This window comes from Aythya ferina (genome assembly GCF_964211825.1).
Source record: "Aythya ferina genome assembly, chromosome: 2".
Taxonomy (NCBI): Eukaryota; Metazoa; Chordata; class Aves; order Anseriformes; family Anatidae; genus Aythya; species Aythya ferina.
In genome coordinates, this window is record NC_140297.1 from 149670599 (window position 1) to 149695319 (window position 24721).

The following is a 24721-nucleotide window of genomic DNA, read 5'->3' on the forward strand; positions in this document are numbered from 1 at the left end:
AAAAGAATCTCTTTATTGGCGGACAGTAAGGTTTTGCAAGGGCTTACACCCTCTAGGCAAAAACATAAAATTCTTTTTATAATCAGAAATGTAAATGAGACACGCAGATAAGCACAGCATCAAGAAAACAGAACAACAGAAAGAAAACGCATCAGGTTTAAAATCCCAAATAATTTCAAACAGGAACATTTCACAGTAACTTACATCTCTGCACACATACACAGTAACAATCCCAGCCTCTCCTGCAGCAGTAACTGTCTTTACCAGTCACAAAGTCCCAGGAAAAAAGAGCCTGAAACAGGGAATTTCAATCCGATAGTTACAGGAAATGCTTAGTGCCTATCCACCTTTCTCCTTAAACATGAAACCACGTAGCGTTGTTCCTTCACTTCCAGGGATGGATGAAGAAAGATGCCACACACACTTTCAGAGAAATTAGTACTAAATCTTTAAAACCGTACTTTGAACACGAAGAGCATTCTCACTTCTTAAGGACAGACATTCACCTAATAGTAACCAGCTTTGAATTCGCTTGAAAGTTAAATCTTCAGGTGGAGCCGTTTCAAGCCTGGAACAGGAGCAGATCTTGAGAACATCCTTGAGACTGCAGGCAGTGCTGTTGGCCAAAGGCACATCCAGGTTTCGAGCTGAAGTCTTCAGGTTTGAATCGAGGAATCCCATTCATTTTAACCACCATTACCAACCACTTTAAGATACAGAACATCAAGCATTTGGGAGAGGGGAAATGCTGGAGATATGAACTGTTGCAGCACTGCAACAAGAGACAATAGCAATTCTGTTCTTCGTGCATCTTTCAAGGGCTGGCATTGGGAATAGGCTCTAGCTCGTTGATTTAGGGTTCGCTTGTAGAAAATAATCATCAGGCAGCTCAAGATCTGTGCACTTGTCATTAAATTTATTTCTGAAAACATCTGCCTATTGATTCTCCTTACATGTACAATAACTAGAAGGGAAAAGTGACTTTCAGTTATAAAATTCCACCTGACTTCAAGGACAGTGTCAGAAAAGATGCTCCTGATCTTTCAGTGCAGCTACAGCTGCCGAATCATCTCGAGGACTTGAAGTACACGACACTGGGAGAGCACGATGAAAAGTGTTTGGGACATAACTAGCCACGAGCTCAGGGATGCTGAGCCATTCGGACTGTTAGGTGTTAGTGCAGCCACATGTCCACAGGTTTCTCTTCATAACATAGATACTCATTTTGGCCAGAAAGGAGACTTCTAAAGTGTTACTGAGATATCTTATGTGAGAGAACAGAGTTATGGAGAAAATGCTGTGCACTTAGTATCAAAGAAAGCTGCCACCTTGAAGTGCCTGAACTTCTCTCCCAAAGTAGCCAAAAGCCCGGAGTAGCTGAGCCATCACTGATACATTTTTTTTTGGAAGCCCTTCTCCATTCCAGGAGCTCTGCCACAGTAAAAATTCAGAATCTTCCCAGGCTAACGGGTTATTAACAAAGATGGCAATTTGGAAGCTTCAGCAAGCAAAAACTCCTGCTACTGTTAGAAACTCAAGAGCCTCCCCCCCATCCATTCCTGAAGGTGCAGGACATCATTGTAGACACATGCTGTAGTAGGGAAAAGTAGTTCAAATACAAATACTGACGAGTCAATTTAGACCAAGGCATCATAAGACAGTTTCCATATTTTTTATTCTTGCTGGAATTGGAGCCGATGAGCAGTACCACACTGCGTACAGAGAGCCAGATTCATCCAGAGAAGGCAGTCTACAAAAGGGAGCGATTTGCTGAACAGACAGTAAGAGTCCAACATGAGTAAGAGCTGCCTCTACATTGGACAAAGTATCCATAGGACTACACTCTATGTGATGTGTAAGAGAAAAACCAGGGTGAGGGTAGGAAAGGGGGACACTACCCTTTCCAGATGCCAGAATTATTTCAAGACAACTTGCCCAGTTATCTTGATATAAGGAATGCTTTTATTCTTGTAACTTATGAAGGGGCAGACTATAATCTGTTCTGCAACAACAGTAAAGGTCAAGACTTTCAACACGTTCATTTCATATGAGAATACAGACATTTATCAGACTGAAGTACTCATTTCATCTTCCAAATTATTCATGATTACTGCGGGGAAAAGGCCAGATAGAAAGCAACCTTTTTTTTTTTTTCCATATCAGTACAGCTTTTTGATGATAGCAATATGGAAATACAATAGCATTTCTTACTCATTTCACCCCCAAATCTGACATCGGAAGGTTCCAGAAAGCCAACACGATGTATAAGAAACCCCTCTGTTCTGGCCATTTACCAGTGCTGAAGTTGACACCAAACAACTGGAAGCTTTACATCAGTAATCATTACAGTGTTACCAACTACCGTGCTCAGCGACACAGGAATCAGCAGGGTACGGACAGGAATGTCATCGTGAAGGCCCTCGGGACTCACCTTCACACCACCTATAGAGCTCACAAACAACAGTGTACAAACTGCACGGGGTTGGGTCAAACCTCACTGCACCTATTTCTCTTACTGTAGTGCATCTTACTGCATAAAGATACCCCAGACAGGGGAATCAGCTGGTGTTGGTGCACTTGTCAGCATCTTAGGCATTACCTATGAACATACACTTGGTAGAAGTCACGTACACAGAACACCACATCCCTGCAGGAGACTTTTAGTGACCACAGCATCCACAGACAGAAGGAGCAACTCGTGAGACGGCAGAGCAGCATTCATAGTCACAGTGTTATTTAAGCCAGTTGCTTAGAAACCTAGTGACTACTAAGGTGAGGACTTCAGCCATAAATGTTCCCTGCCAGTTCTCCTCATGCTGCTGTAAAAGCAGCCTACCTTGGCATCATCTGCTCATGGGAGACACCCTACACCAGCACCCGAGGCAGGTATGTAATTTGGAATATTTAATTACATACAGCCCTGCTCAAATCCTTGTGACAGCATCCACTTGGGGGGAGGAAGTCTAGAAGGTGAGGTTTGTTTTAAAAAGTAAGCAAACCCTTCTGCATTTCTCTCTGCTTTTAAGTTTAAGCTTACCCCAAACCCTCCCCACCACCCCAGTACTATTTTGAAGTAACACTTCAGCTGCTGAGGGTCCTGAACATTGAGGCAAGGGCTGAAAGCCTCAACAAGCATTAAAGACAGACTTTCAAATAGGAATTTGAATTTGTGTTATGGGAGTATTCACTGCAACCTAGATTAGCTCCAGCTATTCCCTTAATATTTTTGTTTGCATACAAAACCCAGTTATTACAGAAATGCACAAGTGGACTTCTGACTATTATTAACCACACACACTGCTAGTTTGCCATGAAAACATTTTAATCGCTTAAATCGTTCTCTTCTGAACACAAAGAGAACAGACTGAACTACTCCACGCTGGTTGTCCCCTCTCTAAGTGACAAAGCAACCCTCATTTGTAACTTAAATAATGAATTCCTGTTTTGTTAACTGCGACCAAATACCCACAGGGTGTTATTAACATCGCCCCTCCAGCAACTGGTCTAGTAAATAAACAAACACAGAACAGCTTTGCTGTAGTACAAAACTTTACAGAAATTTTGACAATTTGAAGACAATACAAAATACATTTTCCGAATTCAAGTAATTTATGTAAAAGTACATGAATGAGAAAATCTACTATCGGCGAGTAGATTTGGGTAACCACATCACCAGATGCATGTTCTTTGTCCCTAGGGTTAACATACAGTCCAAAAATACATTCATGTTTTAAGGTACAATAAAAAACAGCATTTTAAAATAAACACTATTTCAGGTCTACCAGCTCTTAAACAACAAAATTTCCTGTTAGCATGGGATAAACTTGACGGAATAAGAAATGGAGCAATACTGAAGCCGCTCAATAAGCCTGGTAGTGTTTGTTTTTCCTTTTATTGAGGAGGGAGAAGACAACGACAGAAAACAAAGAGGACAATTTTAATAGCGCTCTGTCTTTTCAATTACATGTTTTCAAGATTGCGATCAGAGCATCCGGGACTACTTTCAACCATATACACCAGAAAAAAAAAAACACCCCCCTTCTTGTCAAGGGACACTATGGATCAGGCACAAATCTTCCACTCCCTATGAAGCAATCCACACAAAAGCAGATCCCACAGGCAAAGCAAACTGCCCTTACTGTATTCTGGGGGGCACCTTGGCCCCATCAAGCACTTTCTCTCAGCCTCCAGCAGAGCCACTGTTCTTCTCAAATCATGAGTTACTTCTTCACATTTTTCAAATACCCAAACCATCACCTTCTTGATTAAAACATCAGCCAACTGCCTGAAAAACCCAAGATTTCTTACCATGTGTCACTTGCCCTCCACATTTTTGTGGTCAGCTAAGCAGATAAGAAGACATGATGAATTTCTCTGAAGAGATCTTAGTTCATTATTTTTTGTTAAAAGCACTGGTTACAGTACAGTAATTTGACATACAGCAACAAAAATATAATCAATTTACATGCACAAGCTATTCAACAATAGTACATGGTCTTTCCTATTGTCATTACAAAAAGGTTGCTACTACAACAGCTGACACAGCCTTCGGATTGTTCCTATGAGTTCCAAAAAAGTCATGAGAAAAGAAAGTGCTCCAGTTTGCATCATTGCAAAGCACAGAGGCATGGCCACTGCTGCAAGATTCCAATGACGTATTGCAATGGGAAACAGCGTTGGAATTACTGAAAAACATACAAAAAACTATGCAAAATAGTTTTAATGTGTACTTCAATGAGAAGTAGGAAATACATAGTTTTGTCTAGAAACGTACCAGAAACAGAAGTACAGAGGGAGAAAAGTCAGAGTTTAAGGCCAAGACAAAAACAAAAACAAACCACCAACAAAAAACCCCACTGATTATTGACATACAGTAAACCAGCAACAATCTACTGGAGAAATGAATTGTTTTTCTAGCAGGAGCTTTCTTGCTTTTTTAAAGAAAAGCTTCCCACTATGAAAATGGAAGCAGAAACATTTTCTGTTCATGCCTAGCTGAAACTTCTTTCAGTTTTACAGTCTGGTTAGGATTCTCATGGTTTAACATATGAAGGACAGTACATGCTACTAGGTCTACTCACTCCAAGCTTTCAGAGTCTGCTTTTCACAAACAGATATAAAACACTGTCACTTTCATTAAAGGTTGGTGTCAAAGATTCAGTATTGCTGTTTAAGGGGCTTCTCAAAAAATGGAAACAGATTTACAGCCAAGAGATAAGCAGTAAGCTCCGTATAACATATGTACGTTACAATAAGACTTTCCATAGCGAATAAAAATCATGGGATTTTATTTTTCTTTCAAACCATTTATTTCTAGGTTTCAGAAGTGCTAACAATTCCAGTGACAAAGCTTTCAAAGTCCCCTGGCTGTGCTTCTTTTTAGTGTCTTTTCCAAACGGTATTCAAACAGATAAAAAAAAAAAACTCCTTCGCAATCAACAGTTATCAGTTTTGCATTCATTATGTTCCTGGCAAGTTGGATCCCAAAATATGAGTATTTGATAGTTGTAATCATAATTTATTTATTCATGACCATATAAAAAAGCACAGTTACATGTGACTGCACTGTCAGATCTATAATACACCAGACAAGACTGCAAAAATAAAAGGCAGAAAAGGAAAAAGGCCTCAAGTCTCTTTTTCTTTTTTAAAGAACTGTCTCACAGCAAAAAAAAAAAAAAAAAAAAAAAAAGCAAAGGTTTCATCTTAAATACAAAGTTATAATCTGCAAATCAGGTCCTCTAATCCAGACTAACAGTACGTATTATTATTATTTCAGTTGAGCCACTCATCACAAACTTGCAATGCCAGTACTCATTCATACCTTGAAGAGCTCCCCAGCCTCATCTATCCCATTAGCTACTCGCACTATTTGAAACAGAATTAAAAAACATTGTGGTTTTGAAATAGGAAGTGTGAATTCTTTAATACCACACTGAAAGCTCAGGAAGATAAATTTAAGGAGATCTCAACTGAACTCTCAAATATTGCTTACAAAGGAGAAAAAAAGCCGTGAATATGGAGGTACAAAAGGTGTTAAAAATCACCTCTAAAAATGCACTTGGTAAGGATGCTATAAGAGAAACACTTACCTTGTCAAGGCATTAAAACGATCATCTCAGGAGACAATTCAGAGAAACCAAATTGTAAAGAAATACAAACTAGACTGACATAGATCACTGAAATATCTGATCTAGAGGCAGTGCAAAACAATAGCTGGTGAGGGGGCAACCAGTCGTCTCGCAAAGCAAGGGATTTAAATCACTCATCACTGATCGCCTGAATAATCTGCATTGAAGGACCTGATGAACAGCAATGAAATTTTTGTCATGCAATTACAACTTTAAGCAACCAATATGCAACTCAAGAGTGATAATGTCACCCATGGTGGATTATTAGAGTCATAATCCATTCAAGAGTAAGGTCGAAAGGGGAAGTGGTAAACACCATTTGCTGTAAGTGAAAACACTTCAAAAATTTACATTAAATAAAAAGCTAAATGGTATCTTATAAAAAGAAGTACTGAACACGACAAAGCCACAATAAATTAGTGTTTCCATAAAATGACATGCTGAAGGTTTTGTTCCCAAGTCTATACATTTTTACTGTCTGTTAATTCCTAAATATTGACAGCATAATTGAATAATTGAGGTACATTAGTTTACATTTGTATATGTCTTGTAAAAAGGTTAATTTTTTTCTTCCAGTTTTTCTTCCTCATCGCCAAAGAACAACAAAGGAAACATTCCTAAAATGCAGCCAATGGTCACTCCAATAGCTTTACCCTAGAAAAAGGGGGGAAAAAAAATAAGTTTTTCACTGATCAGTTGTTACTTGTGCATAGCTCCAACACAACCAGGAAAACAGACAATTTGTTCTAGCCTTTGGCTGGGACCCTTATTTTCCTTAGCATGCAGACTAGAAACAGTCTATGAGAGAGACAAGTATGTGTAAGCAGCGAGGTTAGAAATCCTGTGCTGTGATAAAAGACAATTCTGAATAAAGAGAAGAATGACTCACGAAGAGATGCACACACGGTAAATGAGGAAGGAGACCAAGATCCAAAGGATTAGTATGATGGCCAGGAAGACGGTGAATAACAAACAATTAAGGTGTAACTGTGAAAAAGCATCTGCTTGAATCTGGCAATGTGAATTATCATTAAGATCAGGAGTGAGGAATTCCCTGCTAGCATTAACAGTTTGCAAAGGCACAAGGTGAAGACAAAAAATAAATAGATTTGAAAAGATTTCCAAAATTGACCCAGATGTAAAAGTCAATGGGAAAGGAAAGAAGTAAGAAAGGCAACATCCAAAGGCGTATCACCAGCAGTAAATGAATAGCATTGAGAAACCCCTCAGAGCAGGTAAATAATCAAAAGAAAGGAGAAAATGCTAGCATATAGAATGAGACACTCAGAAGTCTTTTCACAGCAAAGTGCTGTGAATTAACTGCCATGGCATGACAGACTTGTCTCAGACTCATCAGCTTCCCCTGAGAAGCCTTGTATGTTGGACAGACTAGAGGGCAGCCCACTGACAATGTTTCACTTCTTCCTTGCTCAATGCTTTGATCTATCACTGCTAAAAGCAGACTTTCTCCCTAACTTCTGAGAAAGTGTTATTTTTCATCCCTTAAATCTCCCAAGATGAAAGAATTCTGTTTCCTTACAATCCGTTTCTATAATCAAAACGAACTAACACTGTCATCACTGAAGTGGGCCTACTTCAAATGTTTGGATGCCCATGAAGTTAACACCTGAAAATGCACCTGCAAAGCGAGTGTCCCAGAACTGTAGAAGTTACTGTAAGCCCAGGCAGTGAATAGTATTCAAAAGATAAGGTTTATTCAGATAAAAGTTAATTTCATATCCAAGCTAATTAGAGACTATTAGAAACTAACACATACACTAGAGGTACACAACTAAAAAGTGATTGACGAGGACTGTGTAAGGAGTAAAACTAGGGGTAATGCTATGGGCCGTAAGTTTCAAATAAACTATCTTACCACAGCAGCTAGAGTTCAAACAAGGTATCTGCAGAGCATATGGGAAGTCACTGCAGAGATTATCCATGCTACCAGTTACTCATGGCTTGTCGCATACAAAAGAACACCCAAAGCTGAAACAATCCAGTCTCCTGATGCTCCATTACATGGGCTCTGAACCAAGCTTTCTAGGAAGTGTTTGGAACTTCAGTAGTTATTAAATATTTAAAAGCAAGAGTGGCAAAAGGCCTATGAGGAGTGGCTGAGGGAGCTGGGGTTGTTCAGTCTGGAGAAGAGGAGGCTCAGGGCAGACCTCATTGCCCTCTGCAACTGCCTGAAAGGAAGCTGTGGGGAGCTGGGGGTCGGCCTCTGCTCACAGGTAACCAGTGATAGGACCAGAGGGAATGGCCTCAAGTTGTGCCAGGGGAGGTTCAGGCTGGAAATGAGGAGACATTTCTGCTCAGAAAAAGCAGTCAGGCACTGGGACGGGTTGCCCAGGGAGGTGGTAGAGTCCCCGTCCCTGGGGGTGTTCAAGGAAAGGTTGGACGTGGTGCTTAGGGACACGGGTTAGTGGGTGACATTGGTGGCAGGGGGATGGTTGGAACAGATGATCTTGGAGGGCTTCTCCATCCTGAATGATTCTGTTATTTATCACATATTAGTCCAAATAGAAAGGCTCCCCCCCAAACAGTGCCTGCAGGATACTTACCAAGTGTGCACTAAGACGCGTTTGCCACATATCAGCTTGTTTTGGTGTCAGATCAGGGATTGACAGACCCAGTCGTGATGCTAAAGCTTCTACATAACCTGCAAGACTGGAAGAAAACAAGAACAAATCATCTTGCATCTGAAAGGTGTCTTCTAGTGAGGATTTCGAACTATTTCAAGCACTGAACTTACAAAGAATAGCTTTTCCTTCACCATACTGATTAAAGCCATCAAAACGTAAACATGGGAAAGCATTCAGACTTCTAACAGTCACAGAAGTCACTTTTGCAATGTAAATCAACTAATTTTCTCAGTGATTTAACATGCAATCTTTCCAGAAGAACTTTGTGGTAAGGCACGACTGCCCTTGATGTTACTGTATTTTACAACAGCTTGTAAGTAAAATTTACCAGAGAAAACGTTCCACACTATTCAGTAATAAGCTTTGTTATTTGCAGGGGAAAAAAATGAGGAAGAACGGGGAAAAAAAACAGGCAACGGACAGCTTTTATTTTTAGAAACTACTCAGAAATTACCTTTAAAAAAAGTCAGATGTATCTGTCTATATCTGACATAATAGCTCAAACGTCAATACTGACTTACTTGCAACAGATAGGTACACCTAGACATGCAGGTATTTCCTTCTCCTCGGATTTAATTTTACATCTGAGAATGAAATGTGTCCAGAACTAGGCATACCAGTACCTGATGAGGCATAGTCTATATCATAACAATATACAGTTTCCCCCAAAAAAAACATTTTTCCAAATTGCTTGCAGCAGTAGCCATACAGGGTCAGAAGAAAGGCCCCATCGTTCATCACTCAATTTGACAATGACTGAGAGCAAACACTTACAGGAACTGCTGCAGCACCCAGGATTGCACAAGACAGGAATAAAATGAACCCTCCTGCAATATGCCCTTTAAGCTTCCAGAGGCTGTGGAAAGTTGTATTCACTGTTATGTGCTTTTCTTGAAGAGGCATTTGAATAGAGATAGCTAAATTGAGTTTCTTTTATGTGAATCTTTTATGTGAATGTTTTTACTTCTGTTCAAAGCCATTTAACACACCTCGAGCTTCAGCTCAGTGACTTCAGAGCCAAGCCTTCAGGTTACATTCTACTCAGTGCCTCGTTAATGTACATGGCTCACATCATTTCTAAGCTCATTTTGTGACAAAAAATTCAAATACTTCCTTATAAGCAAGCAGTACCTACAGAACACATTGAATCTTGTTAAATACCAATTCCAATTTTACCGCTTAAATATATAATATTTTAACAGCAGAACAGTTATTCTCTGTTTCAAAACTATGGAGTTGCAGTTTTAAGCTCAACAAGAAAAACCCACTACCTCCACCTCTCCTCAAGGACAGAATACACTACTAGTCATATGGTTTACTGAAGGACAATTCAAGAGCTGAGAAAAAAATAAGTTGAGTGTTTGTGTTTCAGTTCGCTAGCACCAACAGTGGTTGCAAAGGAGGAAAAAATAAACCCGTAAAACAAATTCAGACATACCCCAGTCCAGCTAAATCTGAAACAAGGTTTCCCAGAGCAGCAGCTGGAAAGGAAAGAGGGAAGAGAAGAGGAAAAGTTATTATTTTAATAACAAATACAAAAATAAGAGCACCTCCACTACCCCCTGCTGTGGACCCTGCTCTTATCAGTATGTGTCACATAGAAGACTAGAATTATTATTTTTTTTTTTATTTAGAGCTCATCTTCTGGCCTTATTACAATTTGGAATAACAGCAGCTGGACAAACAATAGCAGGAAGTATTTTTTTTTTTCTCCACCTATATCAGGACAACTTCACAAATGCAAGATGACAACATGGGAATTGGTGTAACAACTTTTCAGGTAAGACTATACAATGACCACACACAGCTGAGTTTCATCCAGCTAGCACTGGACACCAAAAAAGGCCTTGCAGTGCCCAAAGGGGCACAGAAGCACTGGAAGTAGGAGATGTTACTTGTACATGCAGCTCTGTTAAATGTTTCAAAAGCAGACATGATTTCCATACACTTGTGTCAGCTTAGGAGTAAATACTACATGTGATTAAATACGTATTACTTAAAAGTTACATGCTTAAGATATGATTTCACTGCAGGTCTTACTGAAATAAACTTGTGTCTGTCTTGCACTGCAACAGCGGGCTGCAAGTTTCCAAAAGATTCACTTGTTCTGCTCTACAAATTCTCCTCTACAAGCAATGCTACACCTGCAGTTGGTGTGCTCGTGAGCAGTTTTTTTTTCTCTCACACTGCAGAGGCACTGAGGCAGTTGAGCAGAGATTACGAGCGCTGGCACAGTGCTGGAGCAGGGCTCTTCATGCACCTTCACATGGCATCACATGGAGGCAGGGCAACCACCAAGAACACCGCACAACACAATAAAGGGATATCAAACACTGATCTGCACACAGTGCTGCAAGCAAACAGCAGCTTGCAAATACAACTATAAACATCAGGTCCTAGGGAATTAAAAGCATTTTCATTCAGAAATGCAAATAAATAACTTTTCTAAGTTACCCAGGACTTGAACTTTTAGATTAAAACAAAACAAATGAAAAAAATCACACAACCATTTCAAAACTTATTGGAACTGAAATCCCATTTATGCAAACAGCACACGGCCCTGCTTATTTATTATGAAAGGCTGCTGCAAGACCAAAGGAGCCATTTCAAGCTCCGTGGCCCATTTTTAGCCTAAAATACAGGAATGTGTCACAGGAGTCTATGCATACTACATTTCCTTATTACTTGCCTGCCATGGTTGAAATTCCTAGGATAACTCCAATTGACAATTCTATTTGGGTTCCCTGAAAAATAAAGAGTTTCCTCATTATTTGATGGCTATGGATTTAAAACAGATGATACTAATTCAGCTGGCAAGACACTGTTCACTGTTCAAGACATTTATGTTAAAACTCAAAGGATAAATTGACATTACTTGTTAGATCTGCACAGCTCTCATATTCCCAGCATACACATCTCCTCCTATGACAAGAATCTCATTCAGATATTATTTTAATGTTTTATATTATCTCATAACGGCCACCTAATGGACAAAACAGTAATCCCTCTCTCTGCATACCATTTTCCCAAGTATAATTCTTAATGTAGTGCACAGTTCTGAAAGCAAACTTCCAGAAACACTGAGCAAACAGATAAAATGTAATATCATAGCTCCTTATATTTTCACTTGAAGAAACACAAAATCACACCGAATTGCAGGCAGAACAGCAGTGCATGGAGGGAAGATGAGATGAGCAGCACAAATCAGAACAAGAGATGTTCCAGTTGGATACAGAATCACAGAACTTTTTGAGTTTGAAGAGACCTTAAAGATCACTTAATTCCAACCCCCCATGCCTGGGCAGGGATACCTCCCACCAGCCCAGGTTGCCCGAAGCCCCATCCAGCCTGGCCTTGAGCACCTCCAGGGATGGGGCATCCACAGCTTCTCTGGGCAGCCTGTGCCAGGGCCTCACCACCCTCAGAGTGAAGAATTTAGATTAGATACTGAGAAGAAATCTCCCCTCTTTTAGCTGAAAACCATTCTCCCTTGTCCTATTTCTATGCTCCCTAACAGAGTCCCTCCCCAGCTTTCCTGCAGGCTCCCTTTAGGTACTGGAAGGCTGCTGTAAGGTCTCCCTGGAGCCTCCTGTTCTCTAAGCTGAAGAACTCCAACTCTCTCAGTCTATCTTTGTAGGAGAGGTGCTCCAGTCCTTTGATAATTCTTGTGGCCTCCTCTGCACTCACTCCAACAGGTCCGTGTCCTTCTAGTGCTGGGGGCCCTGGTGCTGCATGTGGGGTCTCCACAGAATGGAGAAGAGTGGATGAATCGCTTTCCTTGACCTGCTGGTCACTCCTCTTTTGATGCAGCCCAGGATACAGTTGGCTTTCTGGGTTGCCAGCTTACGTTCAGTTTTTCATCCATCAACACCACCAAGCCCTTCTCCACAGGGCTGCTCTCTATCCACCTGCCACCTGTATTCATGCTTGGGACTGCCCCAGCCCAGATGCAGAACCTTGCGCTTGGCCTCGTTGAAGTCCACAAGGTTCGTGCAGGCCCACCTCTTGTGCCCATCCATGCCTCTGGATGGCATCCCTTCCCTCCAACACGTCGATCATACCACTCGGCTTGGTGTTGTCAGCAATTTTGCTGAGGGTGCCCTCAGTCCCACTGCCTATATCACTATCGAAGATGATAAACAGCACCAGTCCCAATGCCAACTCCTGAGGAACACCACTCAGCAGCAGTCAGTTGACCACAACTGACTGTGACCACCCAGCCAACTCCTTATCCACCGCGTGGTCCATTTGGTCTCTCCAATTTAGAGACAGAATGATGTGCAGGACAGGAAAAGGTTTCTCACTGAGGACAGTCAGGCATTGGAAAGGGCTGCCCAGACAGGTTGTGCAGTCTCTGCCATTGGAGGTCTTCAAGATGCCACAAGGTACAACCACGAACTGGTCCGACCTTTCAGCTGACCCTGCTTTGAGCAGGATGTTAGACCAGAAACCCTGAAAAGGTCCCCAACAGGAGGTTCCTGAGGTCCCTTCCCACCTGAATCATCCCACAATTAAGACTACATTGTCAATGACAATACTACCCAAGGAACAGTCTCTTCGGCCTCAATTCATCTTCCTGTTCCACCAGCCCATCTCATCTTCCAAAGGCACAGGAAAATATTTAAAGGGTGTTACTCAGTGATGCCACACTACGTGACTACAAAGCAGCATCAGCCTCAAGACCTATTCAGTGTTGCATTGTAATTAGTTAATACAGCTATGATCATGTAGTTGATACAATTTTGTATTTTACAGAAGAGATTAGGAGAAGAAAAAGCCTCTTCTGAAGGCCAGTATTGTAGCAAATGCTAATGGACTGAGAAGGTAACACTTGTTTGTGTTCTGCAAGTCTAAACAGAACATGGAAACTAATGAAAACATTAGACCAGAAATTAGTGAGTTGATGCAGAGGGAGAGGAGTCTCGCTGAAGCTCTCATTTACTCATTTAGTACATAAATAATATTAATCGTTAGTACGTAAATAATATGAATTGTATCAGCTTGATCAAGGAATCAAATAATGAACTTACCGCAGCAATCATAATTGCGTTATCCAAAAATCCAAACCCTACAAAAGGCAATGCATTGTGGAAGAACACTAAAAGAAATAAGTAACAAAAAAGATATTTATAAGAGTTTACTACTTCACACAAACAACCAAAATGTGAATTTAATTCTACCTTTAAGAGAAGCAAAGTTAACATACAGAAAATCCCCTTCCTATTACTATGTTTAGTGCCCTGTTTTTACTTCTGGCACGTTTGGTAAGCCCTTTGCTATACAAGTCTTACTAATGCCTTGTGAAGAACCAGGTGAATGGATTTACTCTTTTCCAATACTTGTACGCATTCGAATGAAAGCCACATACATCTACTAGTGCATAAGAGAAATATTTAACACTGCACAAACTTTGATGTTATTTACAATCCTTCCAGTTGACATTGCAGTATCGCTGAAGGCTGCCAAACTCTCTCCTTGCGTTATCCTCTCACTTGTATTAAAGCCCTCAATTTCTGCAATTCCCTCTCTATTCCACTGCAAGAGGTCCACTTCTTCAATCATTCCTAAAAAAAGAAATCATATTTTAGGAGCATTGCCTGGCTCTAGCCAATTCTTATCAAAACTCCTTCAGCCAAGTTTACAATGGTGGCTTTCGCTAGCATGTCATGCAGTGTTCATTATCTCACTATTCAGCCCAAACTTCTGTATCAGCATTCTGTTTGGGCGCTATGTTGAAGGCAAGTTAGACTTCAAGCAGCTCCTCAAAATTTTACGAAATCAGGTTCCATCTTTTGTTTGATGCATTTTCTTCTTCACTCATGAAACTCCAAGTAAATCCTACTTTAAACTATTTGCTACTGCAGGATCTTGGAATAACTTGGTCTAAATAATTTCTAACAAGCACAGTGCTACTGCTCCTTTTTGTGCCACTCCATTTTCTCTCTCAAGTCTTATTATATAAGCTTCCTATGGCGTTGAGATTGAATTTGCACAGTGTGGCCTCCAGCTGAGTCTCAAGGTGCTAGCGTCCTAAGACTAAATACAGAACCGAGGACTGACTACTTGATTAAAAGTACAGCTTAGAAAATAAGTTCTTTTCACGTTTTTGTTTGTTTGTTTGTTTTTTGCTAACATTGAAAATGCTAGTTATTTTCCACCATTTGAGATAGCACCAATAATCACATTTTACAAACTTTCAGAGATGCAAACATCGGAAGAGAGAAGTGAGAAGAGTGCATGAACTTCACAGTCAGGTAAAAAGAAACCAGCAGGACTCCCTTTTGGGTTTACCTCTAAAAACACCATGAATCCATTATCACAAAAAACAAATGTGACACAAGATGTTTCATGCTTAGGTATTGTAATAAGTTTGGACTTTACTGACTTTAAGAACATACATACCTTCTTAAATGAACAGATGAAAGACTAAAAGCACAGAATGTGTGAAGTTGTGATTCTGTGAACTTTTTTTTTTTAAATAGCAGGACAAAAACCCCAAAAACTAACAGCAAAAAAAAAAGCACAAATAGGTACCAAAAACTTTCAAAATGTGTACCTAACTGTACAGCTACATATGGGACTCATTCTTACTGATGTTGATAGAATTTTAGAATCCATGGATTAAACAGAAGTCCAGGGATCATGGGAAAAAAAATAAAATACAAGTATAAATACCTAGAGTAGGAGAACACTCAAATAAATGCACTTGCTCACTGACAGAGCTTGAAACCGTAAAAACGCCCTGACTTGTAAGATAAGGTAGAACGTGAAAATCACGGTTCTACTTCCAATTTCTCTACAATTTTACCCCACTTATGAATCTATTTAAAATATATGTGACTTGAAGGAATTCATTAGTTTTAAGCTTAAAGAGAAAAAAAAATCCCTAAAGTACTACATCATCAATGCAGCTTGGCTGAGATGAACAATGCTTGCTGCTGGCTTTGAACAGTGCTCCCTTGTTTGGGCTTTCTGTCCTACTTTCACTAAATGGCACACATTCTCTCACCAGCTGAGGTGTTATGAAATAAAGAAGGCAGGGTGACTTTAGGTGCTTGCTTTGGTTTTCCACTACTCCACAGTACAGGGATGAGGACAGACCAATGCTTGTAGGAGAAAGACGAAGCAACTCGAACACAAAGACTTCACAGGACCGAGCTACATTCAGCAAACATTCTTATTTTACCATGTTTCAGTTGTCCTGGAGATGGCGGCGCAACCTCCAACTTCTCTAGAGAAGTCAAAATGAAACGAGAAAGTTAGCTAGTTCATCACAAATTCAGTTTATTACATTATAAAGCATTTACCAAGTTACTAGCAGGCAAAAAGTAGGTATGTAATAGATTTAAAATTTGAAGTAAAAATGCTTCGCATATCTATATTTTTCTTTTTAAAAAGATCCTATGATATTAAAAGCCACAAAGTCTCTTCAATTGATTTTACAAGATTAAGCTAGTATTTATAACTGATAATGCAAAAGAGCAGCACACACCAGAACAGCCCAATAGCAATCTTTATTACATGATTAAACAAGAAAATTAGAAAAAGCGCCCTAAAATTAGAAAAAAACAGGACATCTACAAGAACTGTATTTTAGTATTTGTTTTTAGGAGTACTCTAAGCATGCAGCAGACAAGCTTCTTCCTTCCAGCCTGTAAAAAAACACTACTACTTCTGTTCCCACAGCAGGCATATTTTAACATCTGGTATGAGAATAAATGAGAAACACTACAACATTAGGGACTGGTAAAATGGTAAAATACAAGAGGAGCCTACATCACTACCCCAAGCATACTTGGGGCAGCCACAGTAGCTAGCATTGCAAACCCAGGCTGTAAAGCATTTGGGCATCGTCTTCACCATGCCTGAGCCTTGCAGGTTGCAGCATGTATCCCTGCATCCAGGGGAGCTGCTATACTCACACCAATTGTCAAGGAGAAACTAATAGATTCACTTAAAATAACCTCAAAAACATAAATAAAATGGTTAGACCAAAACACCAACAGCCAACCAAAAGAATTCAAATCATTTAAAGTCTTAAAACTATGAAGAGTTTCAAAGTCTGCTGAAGAGCTGCTTCTTCCCCCTGCTCAAACTATCCAAGCTCCACAGAAACAGCCACTTATACTCTCCAGGCAAATAAAAGGAGCCACAGCCTGCGTGCTACAGAAATACATTATTTTGTTTGCTTGTTTTTTTTTGTTTGTTTGTTTGTTTTTTCCCCATAGAAAACACGATGGGATTCACAGCCTAGAACCTCAGGGTGGAGCAGAGCCAAGGAACAGCCTGCGGGCCCCAGAGGCGAGCCCTGTAAGAACAACATTTCCACACCTGCAGGCATCTCTGGTGTCCTGCAGCCTCAAAAGCCACACTGAAGTTTTCAGCTCATATTCAGGAAGGATGGGCTGAGGTCCATTTTCCCAACACTAGCTTTTGCACCTGCCTGCATACGGTCCCCCTCCATCACAGGGTGAGAGAAGCATTTACAGGTATGCAGAAAGAGTGAGCTGTCTGCACACACCACTGTATTCATTCCAGCAACTTTTCCCTGAGCCCAGAGGAATGCAATTCTTACAACATTTGGGAACATCAGAGCTACCTGAACCAAAGATATTTACTGAGGTACTGCTCCCCAGAGCTCCAGACTGCCTAGCAGTGGCCAGACAACTGGAGCCAAAACCATGGTGTCTGTGTTGCAGCTCTAACCTCCTCTTGTTCCATCCTGCTGGATGCCAGGGAGACAACAAAATCCCCAAATCCTGAAACCAGCCACAGGAGGTCTGAGTGCTGCCCTCCACAGCTTTCTGCTGAAAACCACCCCCACTGAAGCGCTGCCTACACTAAGTCCTCTGGATACAGGGATGTAGCAATAAAAACCTGTAACAGCATGCAAACTCCCAGAAAGCACTCCTTTTAGCTCTGAGGAAAACATGACACGTTTTCATAGTTTGCCCTGATTTTAAAATGTGGTTCTGATAGCCAGCGGGTTTAGATAATACCTAAGTGAAATGTCTGAGGTAGCGATACGGAAGACTATTTGGTTTATCAAACAAAACTACATTTCAGAGCATTAGTCTTGTGGATTTAACTACAATTGATCTTGTCTGAGCTTGATCACACACAACAGTCTATATAATTACATTCTATTTAGTGTGGTAAGAAAGCTATTAAAAAGCTAAAGGACTGAGCATAATTGATTTTAGAAACGTTACCAAAAGCAAGAATTGAGGACAAGTGTTTGGCAGGAGAAAAAAAAAGTCAAAGAAAACCCTAATCTTTAAATCCATAAATAACAGGAATTTCAGCACTCTTATTAACTAGAAGTGACATAAATCTCCTCCCTTGGAACATAAACCAAGGAGGGCCTTGGGATGCTTTTAACAGGAGGGAGGCTGGGGAGACACGGCTTTGGGGGAAGAGGAGAGATGAACCAGCACAAGTTAGAGGGAATAGGCAAGGGATTGAATGTAAGTGAAAATCACTACTTCATTGACATGAATGGTTTGGGTAGTGTGGGTTTCCTGCTAAATACCCCTTTTTAGGAAGCAGGGTATGTAAGGTGACCAGCTCTTTCCACAGCACCACTGCAGCCAAGTGTTAAAAGAGGGGGCCCTGAGGACAGCATGGTGGCACCACCTCAGAGGCTGGCCATGAGAAACTCCTGTGTAGCCAACTGTCTTCCTGCCATCACCCTAAGAGCTTCCTTCCAGTTTAGAAAAAGTCTTGAAATTCATCTGGAAGAATGCCTGAAGTGTAGCTCCCTTTATTGTTGAGATAAAAACAGGAGCCAGGACACGGGTGTCTCAGGTATCTTCTACCTGAAGAGAGCAACCAGCCTCAGCCGTGCCCAAGGCAGGGCCAAATCACATCGGGTTGCTCAGGACCAGGCTCAAGGGAAAAGTTTTCCCTGTGAAACACCAAACCCAGCCATGGGGCATGAAGAAAAGTTCAGTGACTGCTTCAGTGAATGCCACCAGTGCGGCCGCCACAGCAGCAGGCCAGAGAGGCCCAGTTCCTCACAGCCCCAGGCCTAAATTAAAGCTAGCAGATTGGAGGGAGGGAAAAAAAAAAAGAAAAAAAAGAAATTTAATGACAAAAGAATTATTAACTACTGTGCATGAAAGCCAAAAATAGGTGTTTGTTTTTTTTTTATTTTTTTTTTTTTACACAATCACTTCCAATACCACCCCTTCAACATGCTTCGAAAACTCCGCAAGATATGAAGGCAGCAGGTACACACACCTCACAAAAAAACAATTAATTGCCTTCAAAAAATTTAAACCCCCCTCGAGGTACTCTATTCCAAAATCCATTTCACAATTTATCTGTCAGAAGTTGTTTTCAAGGCTCAGCAAAAAAAGAGGAAAAAAGTCTTCAGAGAGCACAGTGAAGGAAACATGCCCTTCACTTGTTTTACTAAAGGGGAAAAAGGAATCATAACTGCAAAATCCACTTCCAAAAACTGAATTTAGTAAGAATTCAACAGTTCAGAATATACATGACTGAAAAAGGGAAAAAAGAAGTATTCCAGTATTGCATTTCAGGACAGCCATTCACCTATGGCCACCATGCTCATCCTACAGCACCATGCTAAGTACAATGCCAGTATTCATCTTAAATGAAAATGAAAAAGCGAATAAAAAAAATGAAATAGCAGAATAAGGAATACTACCATTTCCAAACTGACACTCATTACCCTAAATTAAGTTATAAACCAAGGTTCAAGTGCAATACAGTTCACTAGCTCTGAATTATGGAGCCTGGTGAACAGAAAAAAAGAAAAGCTGCCTCTTAAATCTGTTCTTAATCCTTTTTGAATTCACAAGTAACACTTTTTTTTGCTAAATAAACATATTTTTAAACAGAAACAAAAACGGGAATATAAAACTAACAACATAAATAACACCATTATCCAAAATGTGGCCCAAATCCAATGACTTAACTCTGCCAGCTGTAGCAAATTTAAACCACGACAGTACTTGCAATGTAGTCATAGGATTATTATTCTTTGCTGACAAAAAAACCAACCTGCTTAATGGGGGCTATATTTTGCAGATGGTTAATAAAAACAGTTATCACCAGTTTCTGAATGATCAGTTCAGGAACTGGAACACAAGGGAACTAGTGAGCCTAAAAGCATGTATTATTACCTTTTCTTTAAATTGCAGCTAACACTGCTATAAAGTTTTACAGCTAAATCTGTTACTGTCACCCAAGAGCAGGAAACAAGTGACAGGTAACAGGCACAGTGGCTAGGGCCACCCCATGAATGGAGATACGTGCTGTAGCTGAGCATCGTTAAATCTACGACAAATATGAGGAATGATTTATAGCTTAAATAGTGACCAAATTTTTAAGATTAATAATTTAACAATGAACATCAAGGTGGCATGAGGAAAGAACATCAAAGATATTAATCATCTAGCTCCATAATGACCTCACTGCAGAGGCTGGTTAGTGTCTCATCTGCAAATTAGGGAGGGTTTTGCCTCAAATCCAACCTGGAACATCAATTTCCTCCAAACTGCCTGTCCAGGTCATTTCAGCACATCATGCAAATATACATCATGAGGACAGCAAGGGCTCACTTACACAAAACCAAAAGTCACTGTAGTTTTTGTGCCTCTTAAATACTCCTTTGTAGGTGACATTCGTAAGAGAATTGAGACCAAAATTCTGGACTGGAGCATGGAAATGAGGTGTGCATTACTGCTTTGTTCAGCATCTGGACAGGTAGATCCTTAAAAGTAAATCCTAACCAATGTATGAAATAAGTCCATGAATGAACTCTTAAGACACATGCCCACCCCCCTCTATTCCTTCTCAGCTTTTCCTCGAGGTTTACTAAAGCTGCAAAAAAAACCTCTGTACTTACAGCAGAACAAAATTGAAAAAATATTTTCACTGATTTTCAGCTGGGTTCCCATAATATTCAAGATAGCAAAAAAACAATCCAGAAGTTGGCAGTGAAGAAAAATATCTCCATCATTTGTTATAACTCAAATGATTTCCTGTTACTACACCAGTCAAGACATGAAAGGATGCTGACTCGCGCAGTGCTAAATATATGCTCTGCTGTTAGCCAGTGCAGTCACATGCACATGAGAAGAGAAAGCTTAGCAAAGCATGAATAAGAGATGAATAGACAGAGGACAAGATAGAATACTTTTTCTCTATTACCTGCAAAAACATTAACCATGTCCAAAATTTTCTTCCTAAATACAAATATGGCAGGCACTATGGGCACTGGAGGCTGATTTACGCCCTAATGCTGCAGAAAGTTACACCAAGATCATGTTCTGTTTTCCTCCCTGAAAAACCTCAAAGTAGAAGAAGAAACTCATCTTTATTTGAAACCATTGGGCCACGTGTTGAGCAAACCTTGCAGAAGTGCTGTGGTCAGTAGCTACTCCTTAGAACAGACATATTTAGCAAGAGAAATGGATGTGATTGCTGATCAGATACAGGATAGTACTGGTTAAGTATCACAGAACTTCATTTCCATTTTATCTTCAGTGCTTACTGTGTGTTCATCATCAAATATGGGGAGTATACAACACACTCATCCTATTAACCCTCCCAGAAATGTAAAACACCACATCATTTTAAAGATGCTAAACAAAACACAGACCTAAGGTGGAAACCCTGACAACTCTAAGACAAAGCGTAAAATGGCAAGGGGTAATTTTTCTCCAAGCTGCCTGTCTAAGTCCAGAAATCCAACTCATTACCTTCCTCATCATGACAAAGCACTGATAGAGCCTTGGATTAGATCAGGGGTAATTGTCAACTCAACGTTCAGCCTTTCATTTCCACTCAAAACATGAATTGCCAAAACACAATTTGCAATGCTTCACAATGTCTCAAACTGCAATTGCAAAATATGTGAAGGAAGACGCTTGCCTCAAGATTTAAGGGAGCTAATCAACTAAAACGATGACAAGCTAGGAAGGACTTGCAGTTTGTAATAGAGATGCAGGGTAAATACAGAAACAGTTTGAGCTGTCACCTTCATAGAGAAATGGAAAAGAAATGGGAAAAAAGGTAAGAAAAACAGCTGAAGTGCTTATACAGAAATGTCAGAAACATTAGAGATACAATCTGAGAGTAAATATGAACAACAACACGGTATTCTGATCTGTGCACTGCAGAAGTACATGTGAAATATTATTTAACAAAGATAAAAAAAAAAAAAAAAAGGTATCAGAGCGTTGCCAGGAAATACATTTTTGTAGCAATCCCTGGCTGAATTGAGCTATTCACAAAATCAGTTCCCTGCCATGAAAAAAAAGCAAACCAATTTGCAGAACCATAATGCCCAGCATCCCAGATGGAGGCTGGGTTTTCTCTCTTCACCCTGTTTTGAAGCTCAGGGAGTGCAATGAGTTGCCAGGGGCTTACAGAGGGGCATTGCTCAATGGTACAGCAAATTCGTCTACCTCTGGATGAATGAACCCTCCCCTGGGATTATTAACACCTTTCCCAGCAGCTGTGGAAAAAGACCAGGTAAATACTTTAGACTAACAGTCTAGTGGGATCAATCTAATCCAAACAGACCCTTTTAACTACATTTCAGCAAGGTGAGGTATTGGCTTCTCCGCCAGCTCCGTTTTTCCCTGTGCCTCTCTGGTTTGAGGTAACGCATCTATCCATCGCTTCGGCGGTTCTCAGCTGAGCAGAGCAGCAGCCCCACATCAGCACTGAACTGGAAATCAGATTGTTATCTATGTATTATCGTGGTGTGAGCCTTGGTTCTAAGATGGCCTTTGTAGTGCTTGCACTTAAGAGAATAAGCAAAACAGTTCTGCGGGACACCACAAAAGATTTGTTGACAGGAGTTATCAGAGCTCTGTGCGCAACCAAAGAGATCTGATCTAGTAGAGGCTTTCATCACCTTGCAATAGGGAAGTGTTGGCATCACTGATGTGATGCATGCGAGTGCTCAGGAAATACCTAGGGAGGTGTACACGCAATCACGAGATCCTTTAGTTAATGATGTTCCCCCCAGGTCTTGTTCTTAAAACAAAATCTGAATTGAGAGATGAGTTTAAAGAGCTGAGTTTATTTCTTCCCACCCCTCCTTTCCTTTATGCCCTTCCCCCAGCTGCTCAAAGCCACGCTTCTTTTCCCAGGAAAAGGAAGGAAAAAAAAAAAGGTAGTTTATGAAGAGCAGAGAGCATCGCTGGCTCTCAAACACAGGCAGGCAATCTCACGCTGGCAGCAGCCCGTGCAGCACCGGGGTGATAGGGCTGCTCTCCTCTGCTCCAGCATGACCACACCAGCTTGTAACAGTGGCTCGAGGTCCGTGCTACACTTGCTCACTTTTTCTTAAGGCCCCTTCTGCTGTTACTGTCATTCCCTGGCAGAGAATTCAGGCTTCTGCCTTCTGAGCAGCCAGGGGTCTTCAAATGAGAAAAAGTTCCTTGGTTAATATCAAGAGAGAGGCACGGCGATGCCCGGAGGCTAAGCCTGATGGGGTGGGTGGGATTATTTTTTCCTCCTTTAAGAGAATTCTACCAGGAACATTACAGAAAACTCAAGACAAACCACTGGTAGATCACGTACCGCTAAATACCAGCCTGCTCTGAAATGGGAAGTCTCAGCCCCTGCCTGAGGATGACCTTGGATTCAAGGAAAACTGCAGAAATAAGATTTTCCCTGAAATAATTTTAAATGTATAGAGTTTAATGCTTTTCATCTGTCTCAGAATGATGGCAACTACACAGAATGAGAGCAATCGAGCAGATAGATTAACAGAACACTGCTCAGTTTGTTCCAGGCTCACAGCAAGCATTATTTTGCTGCTGATAGTTTCTCACTGACCCATGGCAATAAAAACAGAAGTATAAACTCCCTAGAAGTACTTAAGAAACCTTTGATACCTATCAACAATAAAAAGCACTTTAAGAAGCTGTTGCTAATTTAAGTTCCAGCTGTAAACGACACTCAGGTAACTCCTTCCACTCTGTATTAAATGCCCAAGGAGCAGAGAAGAGTAGCAATTAAGCTGTTCTTAACTCTTTACTTAATGCTAAAGGTACCAGAACAAACCTAACATTCAGCACTTGGGTGCTTTTCTTCTTCCCTTCCCCAAGCAATTTAGCAAAGCCTTCCTGCTGCATCTGTGAAACCAGTCAGACTAACACCTGATTCCTTGCAGAGTTAAAACCCAAGCTGCAATACCAGCTGTTTTTGACAAGCTGCTGGAGAAGTGAATGCTATACGATATACCCAATCTATTTTACATGGAATTTTACCTTAAAGTGTTTTCTTTTGGCTTTGATGTTGTAAGAGTACAGAATGTCTGCCGGGTTGTTACGCAGCTCCATTATTCGGTAATTTCTCCTGCATGCAAATGTTAAGTCCTACTGAAAAAAACATTTTAGTCTGTTCATGAAAGTGACCTGACATTGTTACAATTGCTGATTTGATAAATAAAGTCAAATAAATAAGGAGACAGAACAACAAAGGAAGCATAAAGCCAGTAGTCTACAAGCAGACAGTGCTCACTGAGTTAACCGTTTCAAGCAATTGCCCTTATTCTGGAGCAGAAAAAAGGAAAAAAAAAAAAAAAAAAAAAGAAAAAAGGATAGTTTTTCCTCCTGCCCACTGTTTCTGCAGGCTTTGGCAGGCATGAGCTTTCCTTCCAGAGGATTATCTGGCATGGTTTCAGTGCACCTATGCAGCTTTCAACTGCAGAGCTAACTCAAGCCTCAGCCCGAGTGAAAGCACAGCTGTGCACACACTGCCTCTAAAGCTGCTCTGGGAGTTCTGCCTTACAAAGAACTACCCGTCTGAGCCATTTATCTCATCCCAACACCGTTTAATCTTCCCTTGGAGCTAACTGATGACAATTTATAAAAGACCGGGTTCTGCCATTTAACGTATTTCAGCTTTTGCCCATTTTCCCTTTTTCACTGTTGGCTTTTTTTTGACCTTTCCTTC

General features: G+C 40.6%; 1 protein-coding gene across 2 annotated transcripts in view; it reads right to left on the minus strand.

Moving 5' to 3' along the window:
- Positions 1 to 3304: 3304 nt before the first annotated feature.
- TMEM65 (transmembrane protein 65) overlaps positions 3305 to 24721 on the minus strand; it is a 33902-nt gene continuing 12485 nt past the window's right edge. For both annotated transcript variants that reach the window (XM_084509679.1, XM_084509680.1), the window contains exons 3-8: positions 15963 to 16007; positions 13807 to 13874; positions 11466 to 11520; positions 10215 to 10257; positions 8696 to 8801; positions 3305 to 6785 (exon numbers count right to left, since the gene is read on the minus strand). In XM_084509679.1, the coding sequence (XP_084365805.1) occupies positions 6690 to 6785; positions 8696 to 8801; positions 10215 to 10257; positions 11466 to 11520; positions 13807 to 13874; positions 15963 to 16007 (413 nt within the window). In that variant the 3' untranslated portion in view covers positions 3305 to 6689. The remainder of the gene's footprint in view (positions 6786 to 8695; positions 8802 to 10214; positions 10258 to 11465; positions 11521 to 13806; positions 13875 to 15962; positions 16008 to 24721) is intronic.